Below are 25,742 nucleotides of genomic sequence, written 5' to 3' on the forward strand. Positions count from 1 at the left end.
CCCATGTGCCACAGCTACTGAACCCACATGCCACAACTGCTGAAGCACACATGCCACAACTGCTGAAGCCCACGTGCCTAGAGCCCGTGCTCTGCAGCAAGAGAAACCACCGCAATGAGAAGCCCGCTCACCGCAACGAGGAGCAGCCCCCACTTGCCACAACTAGCGAAAGGCTGTGCACAGCAACGAAGACCCAACGCAGCCAAAAATTAAATAAATAAATTAAAAAAAAAAAAAAAAAAAGAAGTTAAGCCAGAGTCTACATTAAGAGGAATAATCACCCAGGCTATCCGTGAAATAATTAAACAACAGCTGTGGAAATGTTCTAGGCCTGCACTGTACAGCGGGATAGTCACAAGCCATGTGTGGCCACTGAGCATTTGCAAAAGTGGCAGATGTGCCTGAGGAACTGAATTTTTAATAAATTTAAGTGGCCACCTCTGGTTTGTAGCTTCTGCGTTGAATAGCCCAGATTTAATGAATTGGGAATCCTATTATAGGAGGAAAAACTGGTGAGTTCTAAGTAAACTTCTGGGAGGAATCGCAATTTGAAAAAACATGTATAATAATAGTGTTGGTGAGAATAATACTAAAAGCAGAACTTACAGTGTGCCCATCCTGTTGTAAGCCTTTTTTTGCGTTAATGTTTATAATGATGCTGTGAGGAAGGGCTGCAGTTGTGTCCATTTTACCGACGAAAACACAGAGGGTCAGAGAGGTTAAGTCACCTCCCCAAGACCTCACAGTGAGTAAGAAGCTTACATCTGCCTGGCTGGCTTGAAGCCGGTGACCACCCACCCCTGTCACCCGGGAGCCATCCCATAGCTGTCGAGCTTGAAGACTGAGAAAGAAACAGGAAGGCTATAAATAATCCTCAAACCTTAATTTACGGCAAACCCTCTCTTACCAGTTCCCGTAAGTCATGAAGCAGATATTGTCCCCCTTGGACAGAGACAGTCTCCTAGTGGCTCCTCTGTGTGTGTGCACACATGCAGTCGTGCTTTGTGACTTCCTCCTGTCCTTTTAAGAATTGGCTCACATAAAAAAAAAAAAGAAAAAGATAAAAGACATTAAGAAAAACAAAGAATTGGCTCACCTCTCTCTCTCTCGAAACTGATCAACTCTTAGGCAGTTCACACATTTTCTTCTCTCCCTTCCTCATCCATGTGTTCATACCACTTCTATAACACTTAAGCCTCGTGACCACAATGGTGTGTTTGTAAATCTCTGTCCCCCTCTGGTAGGAGCCTCAGAAAGTGGTCAGTGTCCAGTGGCTGCTTTCGCCCCAGCGTTGGACACAGGGCGGGAGCTCATGAATACAGAATGCACTGTGGATGTGGAACAGAGCAGGGGTGACTGGACACAGGGCACAGTTATGCTTCTGAAGATGATTCTCCTATCTGCAGTACTGATAGAAGAGTTAACGGAGCCATGGCTCTGGAGGGAAGGGCTCCAGACCTGGAGACCTGACTCCTTCCTGTCCCACTGCATCTGGGAAACTCACTGTGGGACCTTGTCAGTTGCTTTCCCATTTCTGAGCTTCAGTTACCTTGTAAAATAGGGTTTGGACTAGAAACATTCTAAGGTTGATTGTAGGTATTTGTTTTTCACATCTAAAACTCCCTGGGGCTGAATGGCCAGGAGTTGGCAAAGGAGAAATAGCCTTAACTGTAAAGAAAAGAAATTCCTGACTCTTGACCCCATAATTCATTCCAGCTTGTAGTGTTTGCATTGAAGGGGGCACCCTCCCTCAAGCACAGTCTGTTTTCCTAAGAGGAACTGAAATCTTTAAAAAAAATTCTTCTGGGCATGTTTTTCTTTTCTTCTCTTTCCCTTTTCTTTCCTCTTTTAGATTATAGAATTGAAAAAAATTATGGAATTAAAAGCAAAATGTACGTCTGCATATGCCGGGTTTAACCAACATAATTTCTGTTAATCACCAACATTTGAAGATCATGAGATTTCAAATAACAACTTGTATTTCTGGGTTCCTATAAAAACTCAGAAAAATCCAGCAATAGCAGGAGCTGAGTAGAGCCTGCTCTATAGACACGGCGCCTGTGTGCTCTGGTTTTCCGCACTCCCCACCCCTCCCTTATGTGGCATACCCTGCCAGCTTTGCTCATTCCTTCTGCCTCTGGTCTTAGGCGTTCATGTTCTTTTGATTTTTGGTATACATCAAGAGTCTCCACCCCCTTCTTGTTTTTGTTTACTCTGAGGTTGTTCTAGTGTTCTAAAAAGAAAGCCATTCTAGCATGATAACCGCCGCCCCCCCCCCCCACCCCGGTATTTTTCCATTTTTGGTAGAGACGTTTTATTATGAAGTGGAGATACGGGGTTTTTAAAATTTATTGATTTATTTTTTTAACTCACATCACTCTGTTATTGGTCAAATCAGTCATACAATCAACTGGGTCATTCCATCATTGGATGACTTGAATAATTTTTTTTTTTTTAATACAGCAGGTTCTTATTAGTCATGCATTTTATAGACATCAGTGTATACATGTCAATCCCAATCGCCCAATTCATCACACCACCACCCCCACCCCCTGCCGCTTTCCCCCCTTGGTGTCCATACATTTGTTCTCTACATCTGTGTCTCTATTTCTGCCCTGCAAACTCATTCATCTGTACCATTTTTCTAGGTTCCACATATATGTGTTAATATACGACATTTGTTTTTCTCTTTCTGACTTAACTTCACTCTGTGTGACAGTCTCTAGATCCATCCACGTCTCTACAAATGACCCAATTTCGTTCCTTTTTATGGCTGAGTAATATTCCATTGTATATATATGTACCACATCTTCTTTATCCATTCTTCTGTCGATGGGCATTTAGGTTGCTTGCGTGACCTGGCTATTATAAATAGTGCTGCCATGAACATTGGGGTGCATGTGTCTTTTTGAATTATGGTTTTCTCTGGGTATATGCCCAGTAGTGGGATTGCTGGATCATATGGTAATTCTATTTTTAGATTTTTAAGGAACCTCCATACTGTTCTCTGTAGTGGCTGTATCCATTTACATTCCCACCAACAGTGCAAGAGGGTTCCCTTTTCTCCACACCCTCTGCAGCATTTGCTGTTTGTAGATTTTCTGATGATGCCCATTCTAACTGGTGTGAGGTGATACCTCATTGTAGTTTGGATTTGCATTTCTCTAATAATTAGTGATGCTGAGCAGCTTTTCATGTGCTTCCTGGCCATCTGTATGTCTTCTTTGGAGAAATGTCTATTTAGATCTTCTGCCCATTTTTTGATTGGGTTGTTTGTTTTTTTAATATTGAGCTGCATGAGCTGTTTATATATTTTGGAGATGAATCCTTTGTCCGTTGATTTAAGGTTTCACCCATTTTTCATATATTGGGAATTCATTACTTTTAGGGGAATTTCAAGAAGAGGTTTAGAACACACTTTATTTTTAGGGGAAAGAGTATTCTGAGGTTTATAATTAATTTTTTAAAAAAATTATTTATTTATTTTTGGCTGTGTTGGATCTTCTTTGCTACGCGCGGGCTTTCTCTAGTTGCAGCGAGCGGGGGCTACTCTAAGTTGCGGTGCGCGGGCTTCTCATTGCGGTGGCTTCTCTTGTTGCTCTAGGCATGCGGGCTTCAGTAGTTGTGGCATGTGGGCTCAGTAGTTGTGGCGCATAGGCTTAGTTGCTCCGCGGCACGTGAGATCTTCCCGGACCAGGGCTTGAACCTGTGTCCCCTGCATTGGCAGGCGGATTCTTAACCACTGCGCCACCAGGGAAGTCCTGTAATTAATTTTTTACAGCCTTTTTGTCTAGTGATTTTACCTCTTAGGAAAGGTTCGAAAACATATAGGTGCTTTTTTTTGGGACTGCCTGTGGGGGACATCCCAAAGCCTGGAAGGGTGCTTCTGGCATTGTGTGGAGGAGGGTCAGGTTGCTAAATGTCCTACAGTAGATGCGGCAAGAAATACCTTGTCCCAAGTGACATTGGCCCTTTACTGTAAAATACCAATCTAATCTGTAGTTCTTGGGACATTTTGAGTTTGAGTCCTTTTGGGAGGTTCCCCCTCCCCTCCCCTCCCTTCCCCTCCCCTCCCCTCCCCTCCCCTCCCGTCCCTTCACCTCCCCTCCCTCCCTCCCTCTATCCCTCTTTTCTTTACTTCTTTTCTTTTCTTTCCTTTTCTTTCTCATTAAAGGATCGAACAATAATCTGCTAACAGATTTGTGCAAAATGGCCTTAGGTGTACCTTTGATTGAGTATGGCACAGAAATGACAGGGCCCCTCTTGCCTCCTCTGAGTGCAGGGGTATACGTATTATAAAGAGATGGGCCAGGACTTATTTTGCTGGGCCCATGCATTGTCTTAAAAACTGGGACATTTCACGGAAGTTCCTTGTTGGGTGGGGGCAGTGTATTAACAGCTGAGACAGGTCAGGGGACAGACAGCAGGATTGCCTGCTTTTCCCTGAGGCCAGGCAGCCCGTGGTGTGTGTGTCTGCCTGGGGGCACGTGCTCTGCCCCTCCCGCCGTCTCGCCAGCACTGAGGCTGAGTGCCAGCATCATCCTCACACTCCAGGGCTAAGCAGTCTTGCTTTATTTTGCAGTCCTTGTGCTTTTCTCAAATGCAGGAGAATGCAGGCCAGAACTAGGACTGTTTTCATTCATCTGTGTTCCCTATGTGGCCCCAGAAGGAATTTGAGTCTGTGGTCCTCTCCCCCCAGCCCCTGGCCCCCCAGACATGTACCCTGTGCTCACACACAGCCCCAGCACCCATCCTCTGGTTTTCGCAGACCAGGTGCGGCCCAGAGCCTGTTTCTGTAAATAAAGTTTACTGGAACAAAGCCACGTCCACTCAGTGACATCTCATCTGCAGTCGGTTCTGCTCTCCTTTGACAAGAATTGAGTCATTGCAGTAGAGACCACACGACCTGCAAAGCTTCAACTGTTTACTTACTATCTTTATAGAATCCTTTTATAGGGAAAGTTTGCTGGCTCCTGGTGTAGACTGAGGTGTTCCAGAAGTGAATGAACAAGCCTGTCTATTTCTCGTTAAGCCGGCCTGTGGAAGAAGCAGGGAATGTGAACATGTGTGCTCACAGCCTGCAGTTAATCTCATAGCAACACAGGTTGTAACCTGCTTGCCTTACTAGCAGGCTGGGAACGCACCTTATGCATGTGAGGGAGAAAAATCATAAACTCATTCTACCTGAAAGGATTTGCCTTTCCTTTTTTAAATGTTCCATATTTGTTATCAGATTATTTTTACGGAGCTGGAAACACAAGCAGCAGAGAAGGCAGGTATCTGATTGACAAGGCGATTACCAGGCAGCTAGTTCTCAGCAACAGCTGCTGTTTCGGGAAAGGATGAAACTCCTGAAAAGAGTAGGGGACAACCTGGCCCTCCCTCCTCATGGTCCTCCCAGGAACGCCCACCCCTGGCCAGGTGAGGGTAGGGGCAGGGACAAGGGGGCGGGGGAAGCTTCTCAAGTGGCAATACCCCGGCTTCTATTAGATGGAAAGGACTTAGGTTGCCGGCTAGGGAGCTGAGCTGTCATATTCGATTCTTCTATTTCATTTAGGTCTTAATGACTCTTCCTATCCTATTATTAACTTACTGAAAGGAAGTTGGGCCCTGAAATACAGCTTACAGCTATCTTGCAAAAGCCACAAAGCATCCTGGAAGACCCCACTCAGGTTAGAAATAGTTCTGCTTGCTTGATATGTACAGTTTATCTTTCAATGGGCGTTCCTCCCCCTCCCCCTCGCCCCCCTTAACACTCTCCCCCATAGAAACTCAAACAATCATTTTCCTAGGCAGATAGCAGATCCTCTACATGGATGGCTGTCAACTGAAGGCAGTTTTGCCCCCGCCCAGGGACATTGGGCAATGTCTGGAGACATTTTTGGTTGTCATAATTTTGTGCATGGAGGGTAGGGGGGCTGCCACCGGCATCTAGCCAAGGATGATGCTACACATCCTATAGTGCACAGGACAGCTCCCTGCAACAAAGAATTTTCTGGCCCAAGATGTCATATGAATTGAGAACTCCTTGCTCTAGATGCTGTTATCTTTTTATGTCCCCTCTATTCTGTTTCTAGCTGTCTTCCGAATTTTCAGATTTTTTTTTCCTCTCCAGCTTTTTGCATTAAGCAGAAGTTATTATTATTTTTAAAAAAGTTTTATTGGAGTATAGTTGATTTACAATGTTGTTAGTTTCAGGTGTACAGCAAAGTGAATCAGTTCTGCATATACATATATCCACTCTTTTTTAGATTCTGTTCCCATATAGGCCATTACGGAGTATTGAGTAGAGAGTTCCCTGTGCTATACGGTAGGTCCTTATTAGTTATCTATTTTACATATAGTAGTAGTGTGTATATGTCAATCCCAATCTCCCAATTTATCGCCCTCCCCCCCTTACCCCTGGTAACCGTAAGTTTGTTTAAGCAGAAGTTATTTTGGATTACAGAGAATGTTCTGTGAGGGGTCACTTAATCATCAGAATCTCTTCTGCATCCAGCATCATCTTTTGTGGGGCACAGGGACGAGAGAAAGTGCTCAGAGACCTGGGTGGGAGTCCTTGCTCTGGGCTTGGGGGTCAGATAAGTCTTTTTAACCTAGTTTTCTCATCTGTCTAGTAAGACTAAGTGGTGTCTCCCCTGAGTACCTCTCTAGGTGATGGTGAGGACAAAATGAAGATAGTGTGTGTGACAGTATGTTGAAAAACGTAACGTGGAAGGAATAGCATAACGATGATGTTAATTATCTGGAAACCAAGGAGAGTGCTCTATTTTAAGTGTTGAACTGAAACAGGGCAATAACCAGGCTCAAGAATTGTGCAATTGCCCTTATAAGTCGTAGCTGTTTTCTTAGTAGAAATGAGAGTCGGGAGGCTTAGAAGGATCGGTTCACAAAGATCTGCTAAATAAGCGTCTGTGAGGCTCTTTATCAAGGAAGGTGGAAGTAGCAGGCATTTTGAGAACATTAAAACTTCATAATAAAAACCAGGAACGAGACGGGTGCCTGCAATCTTGGTCACTCTTCCCTGTTATCCTGGGGGTCCTAGTCAGTAAAATAAGGAAAACAGAAAAGTGATGTAAAAATATTAGACACGGACAGACGAAACTAATGTTACTTAGAGATGGTAAGATTTTTAATCAATAAACTACCAGAACTGTTTATATATGAGGTCAGTGTTGAAAATCTAACAGCGCTTCTATATACCAACGATAACTTATTTAGAAACTGTAATTGGAAAAGGTCCTATTCACAGCAGCAACAGGAATTATGCAGCCCCTAACCAATATATGAGATCTTTATGGAGGAAACTGTAATGTTTTACTGAAAGACAGGAAAAAGCTTGTCATACAAGGAGGTTTATTCAGAGGTAGGCCCTGTGGTTGTGGCTGAGCTGTTGTCCATGGAATCAAGGCTAAAGTGGGTTGAGTAGCTTTCTCAAGGTCACACAGCCAGTTACCAGGTCATTTTGACACTTACCGCCAGACTTTCTCATACTTCCTAAAAAGGATTTCGTATTGGTTTCCAGTAGGCATTTTCCTAACGAGTTTCTTCCGAGCGGTTGTGTGAGTTCGGAGGGTGGCTCTGCTGGATTCTATAATGTATCATTAGGGGACCATTTCTCTTGCTATTTTGGCCATGAATTGGCCACCCGCCTCTCTCATCTTTCTGCCATTCTTCGTTCGTTCTCAGTAGATGTGGCTTCTCTGCGAACACCAGGACTTACCATGTTGGAGAATCATGGTTTTAGGAAAACCTCTTATTGGCTATTAAGTACTTTATGCATTGGGGGTAGACTTAAAAAAATGAATGATCATTTTTGGTGACTCATTTCCAATGGATCTATTCTCCAAAAGCCTGTTGTTGAAAGACTCCCAGGGCAAATTGCCATACTTTTCTTGGCTTTGTACATTTAGGCTTCCATATGTTGGACTTTTAACCGTATTAGCAATATTTGTAATGGCGGCACTGTGTTAAATGCATACATTATACGATCCCATTTAATTCCAGCCACAGTACAGTGATGTTAGGTATTATCATCCCCATTTTACAGATGAGAAAATTGAAGCTGAGGGGTTAAGAGACTTGCCCTGGGTCATGCAGCTGGTAGAGCTAAATTTGAACCCACGTGTGCCTGGGTTGTAACCATTGTGCTGTCCTGCTAGGGCTGCCTGTTAACTCTTAGACACCAGCTTTTCAATCCATGGCCTCTTAAAATACAAGAAAGAAAAATAAATCTTAGTATCTAATGACCCGCAAACTCTGTATTAAGTAGAGTAACCCAAGATAGCTTTTTAATGAATGTGTGAAATGCTCTAATTTTCTTCTGTTGTTATTGATGTATTTGTTCAAATTCCTTTTGAGAATGCACATTTGTTTTGAAACCAAACCTGTCTTTCTTGCCTACATTTCAGTCAGAACTAAGACATGGTCCGTTTTACTATATGAAGCAGCCACTCACCACAGACCCTGTTGATGTTGTACCGCAGGATGGACGAAATGATTTCTACTGCTGGGTTTGTCACCGGGAAGGCCAAGTCCTTTGCTGTGAGCTCTGTCCCCGGGTTTATCACGCTAAGTGTCTGAGACTGACATCGGAACCAGAGGGGGACTGGTTTTGTCCTGAATGTGAGGTTAGTTCCTGCTGAATGAATGCATTGTCTGCCTCGTTTCCTCTCCTTTCTTTTCTTCCTTTTATTTCAAAAATTTCAAATAATCTAAACACAAAGAAAAGAGAAGTTTCTTGCCTTCCATCTGCTCTATCCTGGTCACCCCCTTTTTTGGACCAACATAGGCAACGGCCTTAGCACTTCAGCTCTTGGAAAGACAATTGCACTGATTCTTTTTTTTTTTTTTTGGCCGCACTGCGTGGCTTGTGGGATCTTAGTTCCCCTAGCAGGGATTGAACCCGCGCCCCCGGCAATGGGAGTGTGGAGTCTTAACCACTGGACCGCCAGGAAGGTCCCCTGCACTGAATATTGATTTTGATTCTTCATGGGTCTTTGGATCACTTTGAGATCTGCAGCCTTCTCTGATTCTCCTGTAATGAACATTCCAGAAGTTATAAACTTCTGACACTTTGTATGTTTTGAAAAGATCCCAAGCTATTTTCTTCCTTCTTGGATGTTGTCTCCTGCTGCATCATTGAATCATCGGCAATAGCCAAGCTGGGAAGACCAGTGTTGGTTGTATGTCCCACGTGGTTGCCATCTGATGCTTTTATTCACGCGACAACTGTTTCTCCCGTGCCTGTTAGGTACTAGGGGTTCAACGGTGAACAAAAAGAGGCCTGAATCCCATTCTTTTCAGGAGAAAAGGACAAAAACCACAATAAAGTTGTATACTGTGTGTTAGAAGAAGAATGTTCTAGAGAAAATGAATTGAAAGTGAGGAATAGGGAGTGAGGGGGGTGCAGAGTGTTTCCATTTTAAATGACGAGGTCCAGGAAGTCCTCTTAAGATTTAGGAAGGACTTGAAGGAGGGAAGGAGTGAGCCGTGGGGCCATGGGGGATGGCCTTCCAGGCTGAGGGGGCTGCAGGTACAGAACCCAAGGGAGAAGCGCACGGCATAGTGAAGGGAACGTGCATATTTCATTTGTAGCAAAGCCTGAGCGCTCTTCATGAAAACAGTTATCATGGTTTCCACTTTTCTGAGGTGTCTTCTAGTCTCAGCAACTTCCAACTATGATGCTTTTTCAAAATGCTGAAAATAAGAATGTCATCTAGAAAACAAAAACAAAAACAAATTAAAAACAAAAACAGAGCTTCCCTGGTGGCGCAGTGGTTAAGAATCCGCCTGCCCATGCAGGGGACGCGCATTTGAGCCCTGGTCCAGGAAGATCCCACATGCCGCGGAGCAGCTAAGCCCGTGCGCCACAGCTACTGAGCCTGTGCTCTAGAGCCCGCTAGCCACAACTACTGAAGCCTGTGCGCCTAGAGTCCGTGCTCCACAACAAGAGAAGCTACCGCAATGAGAAGCCCGCGCACCACAACGAAGAGTAGCCCCCACTAACCGCAATTAGAGAAAGCCCGCGCGCAGCAACGAAGACCCAACACAGCCATAAATAAATAAATAGATAGATAGATAGATTTATTTTAAAAAACCCAAATAATGTCATCTACAGAATCCTTTAATATGGAATGTCACCTGGATTCAAAGGTATGTTGGCATTAGATCTCAAACGCGAGGATGCTTTCTGTGTAGGAATTGGAAAGCTCTCCCAGCTGTCGATAGTGGAGAAAAAAGCAAGCTTTAGGACAGCGTCAGTAGTACTGCTTTTGTGTAGTGGATGGAGCAAAAGAAATCTGTGGAAAGAAAGTAGAGGCCAGGTCAGTATGATGGTGACATTTTAATGGTGTTCTGCCCCTAAAATTGCAAAAGGTGGTCACTGGTTTTCTTTGGGTTCCTATAGACGGAGAGATTGCTCAGCAATGCCCTCCTGTTCAGAGCCTGACCTCATCCTGCATTTAATGTAGGAACTGGAACCTTCATTTATTTTCTTTTGTCTTGACCTTCCCTTCCCAATTGTTTAATAATTTCGCAGAGAAGATAGTGGCTCAGATAGGATGCTTTTGCTGTAAATAATAGATCTTGATGAAAGGCAGCTGAAACCAGAGAGATTTATTATCGTGTGTAGAAAGAACCCAGGGGCAGGGCCAGGCCAGCGTTTGTTCAGAGCCAGACTCTTTGCATTTCATTGATGAGGCAGTGTGTCCCTCATGGCCGTAAGGTGGCTGCTGGGTTTTATCACGTGTGACTAGATAACAATCCCCCTGAGAGGAGTGTCTCTTCTCAATCCGTTTTTATCAAGCAGAAGACTTTGCCCATTTTTATCAAGCAGAAGACTTGGGGCTTCCCTGGTGGCGCAGTGGTTGAGAATCTGCCTGCTAATGCAGGGGACACAGGTTCGAGCCCTGGTCTGGGAAGATCCCACATGCCGCGGAGCACCTAGGCCCGTGAGCCACAACTACCGAGCCTGCGCGTCTGGAGCCTGTGCTCCGCAACAAGAGAGGCCACGATAGCGAGAGGCCCGCGCACCGCAATGAAGAGTGGCCCCCGCTTGCCACAACTAGAGGAAGCCCTCGCACAGAAACGAAGACCCAACACAGCCCAAAAAAACCCAAAAACAATAATAATAATAATAATTAAAGGTGCTAATTAAAAAAAAAAAAAAGAAGACTTTGCCCATCAGCCTCCAGCTGACACGCCCTTGGGCTCATTGGTCAGGATTGGACCGCCAGTCCCCACACAGGAAAGGCTCAAAAATGTTTGTTTGGTACTTTCAGTCTGTATTGTGGGAACCGGCCATTGCCAACCAGGAGGACATGGCCAGGGCTGGGGGAGAAGTGGTGAATGACAGTTGAGCGGGCGACCCAAGTATTGAGTGTGGATAGTTACTTGGAAATGAACTGGAATTCAGACAGACAGCTGTTCTATGTCTAAGTTTTAGAGTCCTGAATTTCTTCCAGTGGTGAATTGGTGAGATGGTCAACTGGGAAGACCAGCTATTTCTGGCCCTGGTAGCTAAGCAGTGAGATCCGTGCGTCACGGACTGATTTCAGCTTATGAGCGCCTCTTGTGTTGCCCTTTTTCTCAACAACCAACCAGACACGCCTGGAAGTTCCTTTTGGAGGATCCGGAGATCTGAAGAATGGAAATGAAATCCAAATTAATTGGAGAAAACTTTTCTCAGCTGTCCCTACACAGATGGTTCAAGAGTGTTTCCTGATAGCATCTGAATTTACGATTTTTGTTGTTGCTGCTACCTAAGGATTCCGAAGCTCTTAGATCAAGTACCAGATTTACACAGCAGAATCTGGTGTCAGACATGTCTTTGATGGGAATTTCTCTTACAAAGTGACATTTATTTCCCACAGAGATAGACAGCTAGACTGCTCCATGGGTAATTTGCCGGAATGTCCTGAGTGGGTTCACATCAGTGGTGATGGAGAATGAAGTCATTTTTATTATTAGTTCACTACCATCCCTTGGATTCTTTCTACAGGGAAGACTGTCCCTTTCCAACCGTGATGTCATTGAATTAATGCCTTGTCAGTTTCCTGAAAGACAGCCCAGAACCTTAAGAGGATCAAGGAAAGTGGCTGATTCATTGTGTGAAGAGATTATCCTGAAACCATCAGTGGCCTTTCATGTCCTATTCTTGAAACCCAAGGTTATAGCAATGACGATTTTTCAGGTCCTTGCCTACCCCACCCTTTTTTCAGATTATATTGTCTACATGAGCTAAAAACAGTTCTTAATGAGGTAATCGATGGATCGGTGTGCTTCTTAATTTTTATCCACTGATCCAGCACCCAGGTCAAGTAGATTGGAGTGCTTGTCAAGCGAAACAACTGGTCTCATTTAGATGGGAATTATTTTTTACGTGTGAACTTACTGGAAAATTAGGAGGAAAGGGAAATGAGTACATGGGATCGTAATTTTTTTTTTTCTAACTGGATATTTGTGTGATTTTGATTTGTAGAAGATTACAGTAGCAGAATGCATCGAGACTCAGAGTAAAGCCATGACAATGCTCACCATTGAACAGTTATCCTACCTGCTCAAGTTTGCCATTCAGAAAATGAAACAGCCAGGGGTAAGATGACACTTCCTCTTGTTATAAGTGTGAATGAGAATAGTGACCTTTGTTCTGTTAACATTTTTGTTCCTTGTAGTTGCCTTAGCTTTTCAGACACCTGTGCTTATTACTCTTTGGGTCTTGAGTGCCCAGATTCAGATACCTGTAAATTAAATTGGACAACGGCATTAAGTTAATTCTCAAAAGTGAGCACTTTGTGAGACCAAGGAGTTTAATCAGGAAATGACATATATTAGAAAGCTGGTGTGGATTAAAAATTCTGAGTGGTTGCGAAGTGAAACCTCAGACCGCATCGGGTAAGGAGGAGTTAGTAGAATTCCATTTCAATGAGAGAGCTGAGTACAACCCAGTTTCTTTGTAATCAAGGCCTAATGGTGGAACCTTCAGGTAAAACTCAACCAGTGAGATTCCTGTAAAGGGTGAGAATTTTGAAACGGGATTTGATGTACAGCTTTTGCCCTTTAAGGACAATCTGTATGTGAAAGCAGGCCTGCCATGTTCAGCTGGCAAGCGGTGTACTTCTCCGTGGTTTCCCTCCCAGAAGTCCCAGTCATATCGCCATAGCTGTAATGGTGGTTTTGTAGTTTTTTGTGACAGGTTTCAGAAAGACGGGAGTAAAATACCTTGTTTTTAAAAATAATGTTATGACGAGATAATCAACATGTTATGACATTTTTCCTGTCGACACTTGGGTTCTTGGGTAGGGTTCTTTTCTGATTTACACAAAGGCACCATATATATGGTGACCCTTTGTGAAACTCTTCAGAGTTTGCTTTCTAAGTCAAATAAATGTATGAAATGTAGATTCTGAGTGCTTTTAGTAGCCATTGTGGTTTAATTTCTTTAAAAAAAGTAGAACCTTTAGTTTTGAGATTATATTCTGAAATTTGATATCACAATGAAAAAAATTCAGAGCATGCCGGTTGGGGGTTGTTAAATTGAGAACCTGTCTCTTTCACAAAATCTCTGTCAATGGAAGCAAAAGTATATAGCCTAAGTTTTGCAAAAAAACAAACTTTGACAAGAAGAATCGATTCATGTACATTTGTCAACACTGTGGAATTATAAACCAAAAAGAAAAATCAAAGGTGTTAATTTCTTATGTAAATTGTTTGTTTACAAAATCAGAACAGAAAATTGCTGATTTTTGTGGAAGCATCCTTTTAACTTAAAATGACCAAACTGATTCTGGATGAGAGAGAGCTTGGATGACTGCAAATGGTAATCCGTTCAGATGCCTTGCTTGAGCATAATTTGGTGTTTAATGAAATCTTTTAGATTTTTTTTTATTGATAGGTAAATAGTACCCATCAACAAACCAGGCCTTGCATTTTGAACTGATTCTTACTCCATAAGAAAGTGGATCAAGATACAAAACCTTTACACAGTCCCTGCTTTGTTTTGTTTCTGGGTTTTTTTTTGTTTTTTGTTTTTTTTGCTGTGACACGTGGCCTGTGGGATCTTAGTTCCCTGACCAGGGTTTGAACGTGCGCCCCCTGCATTGGAAGCACAGAGTCTTAACCACTGGACTGCCAGGGAAGTCCCCACACAGTCTCTGCTTTGAAAGTAATTTGGCTTCTCAAAGGAGGAGCAAAACCTCACTAAAATTTCCGCCCATGTGTAAGATATCTGTTGGTACTTTAGGGGAACTTTATTGGGTGTGTCATCTCTAGGTGTAGCCAAATTTCACCCCCAGTCAGTTTTGATTATGGGCATTTTCAGTGTGTAGATAAGCCTCCTTCAGAATTCAGGTCTCAAGTAACTGATAGTGTGTTCTTGTCCATCTTAATTGAAGAGGCCTGGACCTGTTACTTGAGTATGTACTGAAAACAAAACAAATGACAAAACTGGAACACAGCTGGACCCATGATGATTGATAACTAGGCAGAATTTGAAGGTGAACCCGTTTGGAGCTTCTCAAGGGCCTATTTTGTAGAAAGTTTTAGAACTGTATTTTCTGGAAAGTTGTCTCGGTTTTAAAGTACATTGCTGGTATTAATGCTTGGTCTTCCATAGCAGTGATGGGTTTGTGTATGTGCATCTTTTCTTTTATAGACAGATGCATTCCAGAAGCCCGTTCCGTTGGAACAGCATCCCGACTATGCGGAATACATCTTCCATCCCATGGACCTTTGTACATTGGAAAAGGTTGGCTTCCATCAAAAAGCCAATTGTCAAGATGATTAAAGATCCTCCCTCACTTTCCGTGCCCCATCTCGAGTTAGATGGTTCTGTGCCATTTTTATTTGGATGGAAGAACTCTCATTCCCCTAACTTCTTCTGTAACATTTTCTCAAGGATTGCAATGGGTGTTGAAATCCACTGCTTAGCTCCAAATAGTATTATACTTCTGCTGGTGATTCTAGCTTTTTATCTGAGAAAGTCACAGATTCTAAGAATTAGTGATTTGGTTGATTTGAGCCTTACCCTTCTCTTTCTTTTGGAGGTGCTAATAAGAGCAGCAGGAAGGAAGAAGAGAAAATTAAGTGTCTGGGAGACCTTCATGTTAGCAGTGAATAAGTGGCTTCTTAGATCTTGACTTATTTCACTGATGAGGGTATTTCTTTAATGCCTGAAAGTGTTTTTAAAGGTTCAAACTAAAATTCCATGCTGAAAAATTACACATGTAACATTTTAGATTGTGTATGTCATCCTGGTGCTGATTTTCAAATTGCTGGCACCAAAATATGGTTAAAGAAAAGCATGGATGAGGAGAAAACATTACTTTATATTATATGCATTGATGATCCCCAAAACAGTAAATCCAGCCTGCTTTGGAAAATTGCACACACCCTTACGGTATTAAACAAAAGAAGGAATTCCAAAAAGACAAGGTTGGAATCCTAGCTTCCTAAATTATTAGCTTTGGAACTTTGATTAGTTCCTTTAACATTACCATACCTTAGTTTCCCTGTCTGTAAAATGGGGATAGTGACTGCTTCCTTGAGTTTTCAATTATGAGGCTTATGTGAGGCTGTACAATTAATAATAAATATGTAAATATATAAAATATCCTGGTTTGGTGGAAGAAGCTGCTTGATAAATGACAGTGCTCTAAGATGAGAAAATTCAAGTTAGTGTGTCAGTGAATGCATTTTTATAGAGTTATAGATCTCAACTATAATAGCATCTTGGGAAATGAGTAGAAGCATTAATTAATTTGGCAAATGACTGCTAAGAAAATTATGTGGGGACGCAGGTGTTACTGGTTGTGGCTTATAGAGACTCACTGGTGATTATTTTCCGTGGCTTTTCTTCCCAGAACGCTAAAAAGAAAATGTATGGCTGCACAGAAGCCTTCCTGGCTGATGCAAAATGGATTTTGCACAACTGCATCATTTATAATGGGGGTGAGTGGATTAGATGACGCTTAAGAATGAGAGTATGCTGTGTGTGTTGCCCGTTCTCCTGCCCTTCATAAAAAATCAGGCTCTTTTTTCATGCATCAGGGCCAATAGCTGAGAATACTGGTGTATAGATTGCTGACGTGTGTGAACAGGGGGCAGTGACTACATGCATTTTAAGGTATGAGCTGATGTCCACAGGGGCTTGTGACTATATGATGCTTTTACCTGTCCTTTTAAAAAAAACTTATTTTAGTGGAGGAATAATTACATAAAATAAAAAAACACACATTTTACAGGTACATTCCATGAATTTGACAAATGTGTAACCACCTCTGTAACTACAACCCCAAATAAGATCCTAGAACATTCCTATCACCCCATTATATTCCCAGTTGCCCCTGTCCAGTAAATCCACCCTCCTGAAAAGGAACTATTCTGTTTTCTGTAACTAGAGATTAGTTTTACATATTCTAGAATTTCATACCAGTGGAGTCAGAGTGCCCTCTTTTATGCCTGGCTACGTTGACACAGTGTAATATTTTGGGGGTTCTTTCATGTTGTGTCTATCAGTGGTTTGTTTCTTTTTATCGCTGAGTGGTATCAATATATATATATTTTTTATAAATTATTTTATTTGTTTTTGGCTGCGTTGAGTCTTCGTTGCTGTGCACGGGCTTTCTCTGGTTGAGGCGAGCGGGGGCAACTCTTCGTTGCCGTGCACGGGCTTCTCATTGCGGCGGCTTCTCTGGTTGTGGAGCACGGACTCTAGGCGCGCGGCCTTCAGTAGCTGTTGCACGCGGGCTCAGTAGTTGTGGCTCGCGGTCTCTAGATCGCAGGCTCAGTAGTTGTGGCGCAGGGGCTTAGTTGCTCCGCGGCATGTGGGATCTTCCCAGACCAGGGCTCAAACCCGTGTCCCCTGCATTGGCAGGCATATTCTTAACCACTGCACCACCAGGGAAGTCCGGTAACAATATTTTATCAACATACAATTTATTCATCCATTCCCTTTGTTGATGTTGATGGATATTTGGATTGTTTTCAGTTTTTGGCTGTTATGAATAAAGCCAGTGTGAACATTCTTATACAAGTCTTTGCATGGACACATGCTTTCATTTCTCTTGGATAAATACCCAAGACTGGTGTTGCTAGATCATTGAGTAGGTTTATGTTTAAATTTATAAGAAATCTTACCAAACTGTTTTGCAAATTGGTTGTATTATTTTACATTCCTTCTAGCAGTGTATATGAGGATCTTTGTTGCTCCACATCATTGTCAACACTTGGTATTGTCTCTTTTTAATTTTACCTATTCTTGAAGGCATGAAATATTATGTCATGGTGGTTTTGCCTGTCTCTAATGACTAATGGTATTGAGTATCTTTTCATGTGCTTATTAGTCATTTGTATATCATTTGTTGGTAAAACATCTATTCAGATCTTTTGCTCATTTCAAAAATTGGGTTGTTTGTTTTTTATTACTGAGTTTTAGGAGTTCTTTATGTTCTGGTTAAAGTTTTGTCAGTTGCATTTTTGTGGGTTAAGCCTTCTGGACAGAATGGAGGAGAGCTCCCATTAAAATCTCCTCGATGGGCACCTTTCCCATTGTCCTACCCTCTCCCACAATCCTCTCTGTCTACCTTTTGGCCAAGTAGATCTTTCAGGGTCCTGCCCTGTTCTATTCTTCTTGTCCCCTGCTGGAACACTCTTCCCCTCTTTGCTTTGATGAGTTTTCCTTATCCTTCAGTCTCAGCCTCTCAGTCCTCTGAGGAGCCTTCCTTCGTGACCCAGACCATACTATGTACTCTTGTTAAGGGCTCTCACAGTAACTGTACTTCCCCATGGCAGCATTTTATCACACTTTCTGGATGGTGCTTTTTTTTATTTGAGTTGCTCACCAGGATGTAAGCTCTTTAAGGGCAGATGCCAAACTTGTTTCCTGTATACCCTTGGGCCTAGCGTAGACTGTTGTTAGCTGATGTTTGAGGAAAGATATATGAATGGATGGCTATCTGCTTAAAGTACATGTTTTGCATTATTAACTCAGTAGCAGGGTTGGGGTGCAGGGAGGAGAGAAAGAGAGCTACCCTAGACATTGAGAATTTGTGTAAAGGTTATAAACTCAAATATATAGAAAGGGCAGTAAGATCATATAAACAAGTGAATGAGCTCAGGTAGCAGAAAAATAGCATAAGCCAGGATGACCGCTGGCTGTGGGGAGAGCGAGTGACTGCGGAAAACAGGGAACTCCTACCTGGTCTGGAGGGGTATCTCCCCTGGACACTCCAGTGGTTTATTGGATACAGAGTTCTTAGATCTTCTGAGCTTTCAAGACAAGCCAGAAATCTAGGTATTTGTGTGTATGCGTATGAAATCTTTTTGCCACCAAATTTATAATTTCTAAAAATTGTCATAATGTTCGAAGAAAACACGGCTTTTTGGCCATCTTGTTCTCTGGTTTAGTGTAAAGGTTCAGGATTAAGAGTTAGACCTGGGGCCATATCCTCAACTCGTTAGCTAAGTGGTCTCATATAAGTGATGACTCCTGAGCCTTGGTTTACTCTTTGGTGAAATGAGAACATTCATACTTGCTTCCTAATAAGGCTTTTTGAAGAGTTAACAAGAAAATGTATTTCAAAGCACCAGGAACACTAGAGTTACTCAATTAAATGTCTTCTTTCTCCTGTACTATTCTTGGGTTGGGGTCTGCGACAATGGGCAGAAGAAGGCTCCTTTTCACTAATTTGAGCCTTGAGAATATAAAAGCATCTTTCAAATATTAATTCATGAGCTGTCGGAAACCAACACAAATTGTTATGTTTCAGAGAAGATGACATCTAAGCACCAAAGATTGGTTCATGGGAAAAGTCACCTAATCTGAACTGATGTTAGAAGCCAGAAATGTATGGTTTTTAACCTTTAAAAGGTTAATCCTGGAAGAAAGCAAGTTAAAATGGTGTAAGTGGAAGTATAATCCCAAGGCTGGGTATTTCTGTGTTTCCATTTGAATTAATCCTATTTTCTTATTCCCTCAGGAAATCACAAATTGACGCAAATAGCGAAAGTCGTCATCAAAATCTGTGAGCATGAGGTATGTGTTTCCTACTGTCCCCTTTTAAGTGTACCTAGAATGAAGGCTTGGGGTGATTGAAGTTTCCATTTGTGGAATCTCCCAGTGGGTAGCTCTGGTAATTTTGGAATTTGTTGAGGCACAGATAGCGCCCCTCTCTTCAAGGAAAGTAAAAGCAACAGATATGCCGTAATATGTTATAAATCAACACCCTAATCTTAGATCTAAGAGAGATGGGATTTTTCAGCCTTGAGTCGTGGTCCAGCACTGCATATCCTGAGTTTTCTGGGTCAAATAGAGTTTATGATTTCTTTGCCCCACAATCTGTGGCATCCCCTCAGGTCCCTTTCAGTCTTCTTGCAGAAGGTATTTGGGTTTTGACATTATTTGCAGGAAAGGTCCTGAGTTTCTCTGAGAGTGGCCCAGGTGTCCTGGAAAAATACCCCCTAGTTTTGATGGTGTGGATGAAATGAAGCTCCTGGGCTGGGTGCCCTGAGGCTCTAGTGGTTACGGGACAGGCTGATGGCAGAAATGGTACAGGGGAGCCTTTCTTTGTTAGATCCCTGTTGTGAGCACAAAAAAACTGAGATGTAATGGCCTTCAGCCTGTCTGCACTCTCATCTATCCATCCGTTCATTTGTAAAGAAAACATTTGGATATCTTAGGATATGTCCATGTCTATATATTTGTATAGAGAGAGTTTTATAATCTACATTTTTCACTCTGAGTATTTTCCTAGGTAATTAAACACAGAGGAAGAATAGAATTTATCATCGCTGTTCTGATGATTTATTTCCTTAGTATAATTGTTAGAAATGCAACTACTAGGTCTGAGGCTATCAACATGGCTTTGGGTAGATATCTCTTGATTGTTTTCTGGAAATGCTACAGCGTTACTTATACGATGACCTGGAGTGAACAAATGTGGTGGTTTTTCTGTGTCGTTTGCAATGTTGGAAGTTCCAATTTGAAAACTGTTTGTATATATGTTTTTGCCCCAGTGTGATCAGTAAAAAACAGTGGCATCTCACTGTGATTGTGATTTTGATTTCTTTGATCCAAGTGGTGATGGACTGTTTTTGATATGGTTGTTGGCGACTTGGAGTTGTCTCTGGGCGAGTTGTTCAGTTGTTTCCCCCTTGAGGATTCGTTTCCCTTGATCTGGGTGCTGAAGCCTAGACTTTTAATTGGTGGGTTGTCATAATGTAGAATTTATTGAACCCAGATGCTGTTTGTCTGGCATTCTGAACCTACCTGTTGGCAACACAGTGCTGCTTTGTGGGTTCCAATGCCGGGGCTGTCCTGGACTTGATGTTGCTGGTTTGTTCTACCCAGTACCTTTGGAATAGCCCAGAAGGAGAGTGGGTAGAAGGAAGAAATATGGTCCACCACTCACTCATTCATTTATTCATTGCCCTCAGTTGGTCAGTCCATTATAATTAGTAATTACTATAAAATTATTAATAATCATTAATTGAGCACCTGCTATGTGTCTGGCACCTTGGCACTTGAAATGCTTTACATTTATCTCATCTAATTTTTGTAATAATTCTGTTTGGTAGGTACTGCTTTCATCCCCATTCTATGAGGTGAGGAAATGGACGCTTAGACAGTATAAGCAACTTTTCCTAAAGTTCTAGAGCTAGGATGTAGTGGAGTCTGAATTTAGATCCAAGAAGGGAGCTTCCAGGGCCCTTAGTTCTAAGTCATGACGATTCTCTGGGGGAATGCACTTTCTCAAGAGAGAGGACGGTCAGTTACAGAATTTTCAGTTATCCATGGAAATAAAGTAGAGTAACATGGTATTAATTAATTGCTGTGGATGGTGTGATTAGAGATATATAGAATTGAGCATGGCAAGCAGAGGCCAGAGTCGAGGGAAGGGATTGGGGAGCTCAGACAGGTAGACTGAGGCCAGACCACTCATGGCCTTGAAGGAACTGACCAGGTGTTTATTTATTTATCTAAATTTATTTATTTATTTATTTATTTTTGACTGCGTTGGGTCTTCGTTGCTGCGCGTGGGTTTTCTCTAGTTGTGGTGAGTGGGGGCTACTCTTCGTTGTGGTGCGTGGGCTTCTCATTGCCGTGGCTTCCCTTGTTGTGGAGCACGGGCTCTAGGCGCGCGGGCTTCAGTAGTTGTGGCACGTGGGCTCAGTAGTTGTGGCTTGTGGGCTCTAGAGCGCAGGCTCAGCAGTTGTGGTGCACAGGCTTAGTTGCTCCGCGGCATGTGGGATCCTCCTGGACTAGGGCTTGAACCCATGTCCCCTGCATTGGCAGGCGGATTCGCAACCACTGCACCACCAGGGAAGCCCTGACCAGGTGTTTAGATTTCATTGTTAGTTTCTCAACCTCGGCGCTACTGACATTTGAGGCCAGAGACATCTTTGTTGAAGGAACTGTCCTTGTACCATCATAGACTCCAGTCTCAACTGTCCACCCCCAGTTGTGATGACCGATGACCAAAAATATCTCCAGTTATGCCAAGTGTCCCTGGAAGGGTTAAACTGTCCCAGTAGAGAACCACTGGTCTACGGAGAGGGACCAGATGGGATCTGTGTTTGTAGAAGGTGGCTCTGGCTGCTCTGTCTGTGTGGGGAATGGACCAAGCTTGGGAAGCTGGGAGACGTGGTCCAGCGAGAGAGGATGGCGACTGGGGCTAGGTGGGCGAGTCGGGGCTGGTGAGAAATAGTTGGACTGATGTCCAGGGTGTTCCCCACTGTGGGACTTAGGTTAGCTAATCTTACCTGCCAGTATCATCATGCATTTCTTGAGGGCCTGCAGATATAAGGCCCCTGGGAATGACACATTCTGACACATTTTTGCTTTACAGATGAATGAAATCGAAGTTTGTCCAGAGTGTTATCTAGCTGCTTGCCAAAAACGAGATAACTGGTTTTGTGAGCCTTGTGTAAGTTGGATTTCCTTTCCTTTCTTTGTTTTCTGAACTCTATGCCTTGGGTGACCCAGGACAGCTTTCTCCAGGTGGCTTATTGGATGAAACTTTGGATGAAGTTTTAAAATACTTTTCTTACTGAAAATTAAGTTAGGGCAGAATGGGAGTAATCCAGGTGGGATAAACCTCTTTGGCTGAAAGGTCATGTGCCAGAGGTAACGTCACGATTTACTGGGTTTATTAGCCCTCGAAAACAGCAGGATGCAGAGTGAAAAGAAGCTCATCAGAGAGGAGAGACATGCCAAAGTCATGCAGATGATGACCCGAGTCCTGTTAAATGAGTATGTTACTTACAAATCATGTTGGGTCTATTTTAAGAGGTTTGGAAATCCCTCCCAGGGTTAACTCCATGGTCTCTCCAAACCATGGTTCTTGAGGCTGGGATTGGGGTGGGGAGAGAAAGTCACCCTAGTTGTCCCCATGGATCTGTATTTTCCAAACTGATGTTCTGCAGAGAAGTGTGTCGTTGGGGTGAGCTGGGAGGATGGGGGTGCGGGGGGAGGGTATTGGGCCGCAAGATTGGGCAAGTAGAGTTGAGAATCAAAACATAGGTTGTCTTTTCCTGCCTTTTGAGATGGACATCTGAATCGTTAAGGCCCTGAGTAGCTCTCGGTAAAGAATAAAGTTAGCTAACGCCGTCCCTTCTTATATGCTGGATGTAAGGTGCATTTAACCCTCCAGCTTAACAGAGGGTGTAGGTATTACTGTCCCTGTGTTGCCCAGAAAGGTACAGTCTCTTGTTCGCTCCCACCCGGGCAGGAGCGGCACAGCCAGAGTCCAAGCCTGGTTTTGGTCAGTGCTCACTTCTTCTTGGTTTCCCCATTTAACCCCATTCCCAGCCTTGCCCAGGCTTACTGGCTGCACATCTAGGGACTGCCACTTGGGGAGACCCTGCTGGAAATTGTTTGCTTTCATTCTGTGGCCTGTATCACCTCTGCCTTAGCTTAACCTCACCCACCGAGCTTTATGTGTGCATCTTGCTGTCGAATACATACAAACTCTGGATTTTGTTTTTCTTTTCCTAGAGCAATCCACATCCTTTGGTTTGGGCAAAACTGAAGGGGTTTCCATTCTGGCCTGCGAAAGCTCTGAGGGATAAAGATGGGCAGGTTGATGCCCGTTTCTTTGGACAACACGACAGGTGGGAGTTAAACACAGGCTTCAAACGCGTAGCTGTGACTGAACCTTTGATCCTGTCAGTGAATACAAGAAGGGGCGGTGGGTACGGCTATTATTTTATTGTCTTGATACCAGCCAGTGATCTTGTACTTTAAAAATACTGTCCTGGGCTGTGTTAATAAGCCTGATCATGCATAGGCTTCAGTTTTTTCAGGTGTGTTGGAAAAGAATCTTGCTTTCGTGGTTTTGTGGACGCAGCCGGCATCGGCATAGTAGGTTCCATGGCTATTTTAAGTGCTGCTGTTCTTTTTTGGGTTTTTCCGCAGTAAATTAAATCACCGCACAAATTGCTTTTCAAAATAATGCTTTCAGGGATCAGAAGCATTTCCCCAGATTGCCGGTAAAATGAGTCTCCCATCGTTGTGCTGGGTAGTCCCCTCCTGTTCCCTTTTCTGTGGAGCTAAAATGGGAAATTATAAGGGGTTGCTGTTTTGACAGGTGTGAGCCCTCCCTGCCAGCCTTCCTGCCCTCCCCTCTCCCCCTCTCCCCGCGACGTGAGTTATTCCAGCTAATAGCAGCTCTCTGTGGAGCGCAGCCCCCTGCGTGCTTCAGAACAACAGGTAGACAGAGATGAGCGGCGGGTAATTTCTTGGTTCTCTTTTAGCAAGAGTTACATTGTGAGTAAATGAGGCAAAAGCCCTCCCGAAACCCTACCAAGCAGTCTGAGAAAGCGCGCGCGTGCGTGTGTGTGTAGGGGAGAATATTTAACAGACACAGTTTGAAAATTATACCCGCCCACAGAATGTGCAGAAAATACAGTTTCTCATTTTAAACAACACGAGAATCTGAAATATTGCTCTTTGTTAAATTTTGCTTGTCATCTTGCCAAAAAAAGAAAAAAGAATATCAAAGTAATCTGAAATCATTTACCAGGAATCCCGGCAATCCATTGATAGGAGACAAAATGGAAATTAGCTGAGATGGTTCCAGGTTTGATAGGAAGTATTATACTTTGATTTTGACCACTTTTGGGGAAGTTTTTCTAAAATTCCTTTATGCATTCATTCAAAGAAACATGTCTTTGGTGCCTGCCGTGTGCCAGGCTGAGTACTAGATGCTGGGGTACAGGAGCGAGCAGGCAGACGCTGTCCGTCGGAAGTGGGGAAGGCAGATGACATACAAGTGGGGAATAGACAGTATGATCTCAGGTCAGGAGGTAGTGGCGGGGCCGGGTGAAGATCTGGGTAGAGGGACCAGAGAGAGCAGAGGGTCAGGTAGGGAAGGGCGGGCCGAGGCTGAGTTAGTTGCTCAGGGAAATCCAGGAGCACAGTGTGGTTTGAACAGGAGAAGGGAGGAGAGAGTGGGTAAGAGGTGGGATCAGAGGGGTGGGCTGGGCCTGGGTCACCAGGGCGGCTTTGGTCAGAAGTCTGGCTTTTATTTGAAGAGCAAGAGATATAGCAGGTGGTACATCTTCCTGCCTCTTCATTAGAGCATGGCAAGTGTTAATGAACCATCTTGATGATTCGGGATTATTCTATACTGTAACTCAGTGTAGGTAATACTTAGGATATCCATGGTGGGGGGCAAGCATTGCTGTCCCCCAAGCACCAAATATTCCCAGAGCCTTAAGAGTCGTGGATTCTGCTCCAGCTGTGCCCACTCTGCATGGACCTCTTACTCCTGCCTGCCTGACAGCCACTGAAGGTGGCTTAGGGGCCATGAGCTTCACCGGCCCTGTTTCCAGAGGCTGTTTCCCCTGAACTTGCAGGTGTAGGTTGGTTCTGGGTGGGAGCTGTCCTGGAAGCCGGCCCCCCTACATTTGTAAAAAAGACAACTGCCCAAGTCTGATGCCCCATGAGATTTCCTTAACCCTCCCTCCGTGGTGTCTCCTGTCCCCTTGGAGGGGACCTGTCGAACTGTCGGGCTCATTTTGGGTGCAGGGTGCACATTGGGGGAGTCGTTAAGGATATCCCAGTGGTGGAGGGACAGTAGGTAAGAGTTGTAGGGAGGTTTCAGTCGGCCTTGGGCAGGGAGTCCCTGACAGCTGTAGTGGAAGCCACTTCTAAAAGGATGGACATCCCTTCCTCCCCAGGATGTTCTTAAAGCAGAATGGGGCAGGCTTGTCGACAGCCTGCTCTGGGTCCGACCCAGAAACAGGACACGGACTCAGGGGAGGCTGCAAGGGTTGTGATGTGCTATCCCTTCTCAGCGAGCTCACTTCGAGGTTGCAGAGCCAAAACATAAGCCTGGACCAGGGGTACGCAAAATAAGGCAGGACAGCAGAATAAGAAATAGCAACGACCACTGCATGTTCATTGTCTTTTTTTTTTTTTTGGCCGCTCTGTGTGGCTTATGGGATCTTAGTTCCCCAACCAGGGATTGAACCTGGGCCCTTGGCAGTGAAAGCGCAGAGTCCTAACCCCTGGACCACCAGGGAATTCCCCCATTGTCAAGTTAATAAATGTTAGAGAGAGAGAGCGAGCGAGCCCCTGGAGGCTCTTGCACAAATCAAGGCATGTTCTGAAGAGTCTCATCATGGGCTTTTTGTCCTTTAAAAGATTTTGCCTTTTTTTTTTTTTTTCAGTTTTATTTCACAGACACTATTATATATAAATGTAGAAAATATTTTATCAAATACCTGCAGAGCTTAAAAAA

General features: G+C 43.6%; 1 protein-coding gene across 23 annotated transcripts in view; it reads left to right on the forward strand.

The window, feature by feature from the left end:
- Positions 1-25,742, forward strand: part of ZMYND8 (zinc finger MYND-type containing 8) — a 157,345-nt gene that overhangs the window by 67,845 nt on the left and 63,758 nt on the right. For 16 of the 23 annotated variants that reach the window (XM_061209724.1, XM_061209725.1, XM_061209723.1 and 13 more), the window contains 7 exons: positions 8,412-8,630; positions 12,482-12,595; positions 14,654-14,746; positions 15,861-15,948; positions 18,978-19,033; positions 21,846-21,923; positions 22,994-23,109. In XM_061209724.1, the coding sequence (XP_061065707.1) occupies positions 8,412-8,630; positions 12,482-12,595; positions 14,654-14,746; positions 15,861-15,948; positions 18,978-19,033; positions 21,846-21,923; positions 22,994-23,109 (764 nt within the window). The remainder of the gene's footprint in view (positions 1-8,411; positions 8,631-12,481; positions 12,596-14,653; positions 14,747-15,860; positions 15,949-18,977; positions 19,034-21,845; positions 21,924-22,993; positions 23,110-25,742) is intronic. The other 7 variants (XM_061209733.1, XM_061209736.1, XM_061209739.1 and 4 more) reach the window with 1 other exon arrangement.

The sequence above is a fragment of the Eubalaena glacialis genome, chromosome 13, assembly GCF_028564815.1.
Source record: "Eubalaena glacialis isolate mEubGla1 chromosome 13, mEubGla1.1.hap2.+ XY, whole genome shotgun sequence".
Taxonomy (NCBI): Eukaryota; Metazoa; Chordata; class Mammalia; order Artiodactyla; family Balaenidae; genus Eubalaena; species Eubalaena glacialis.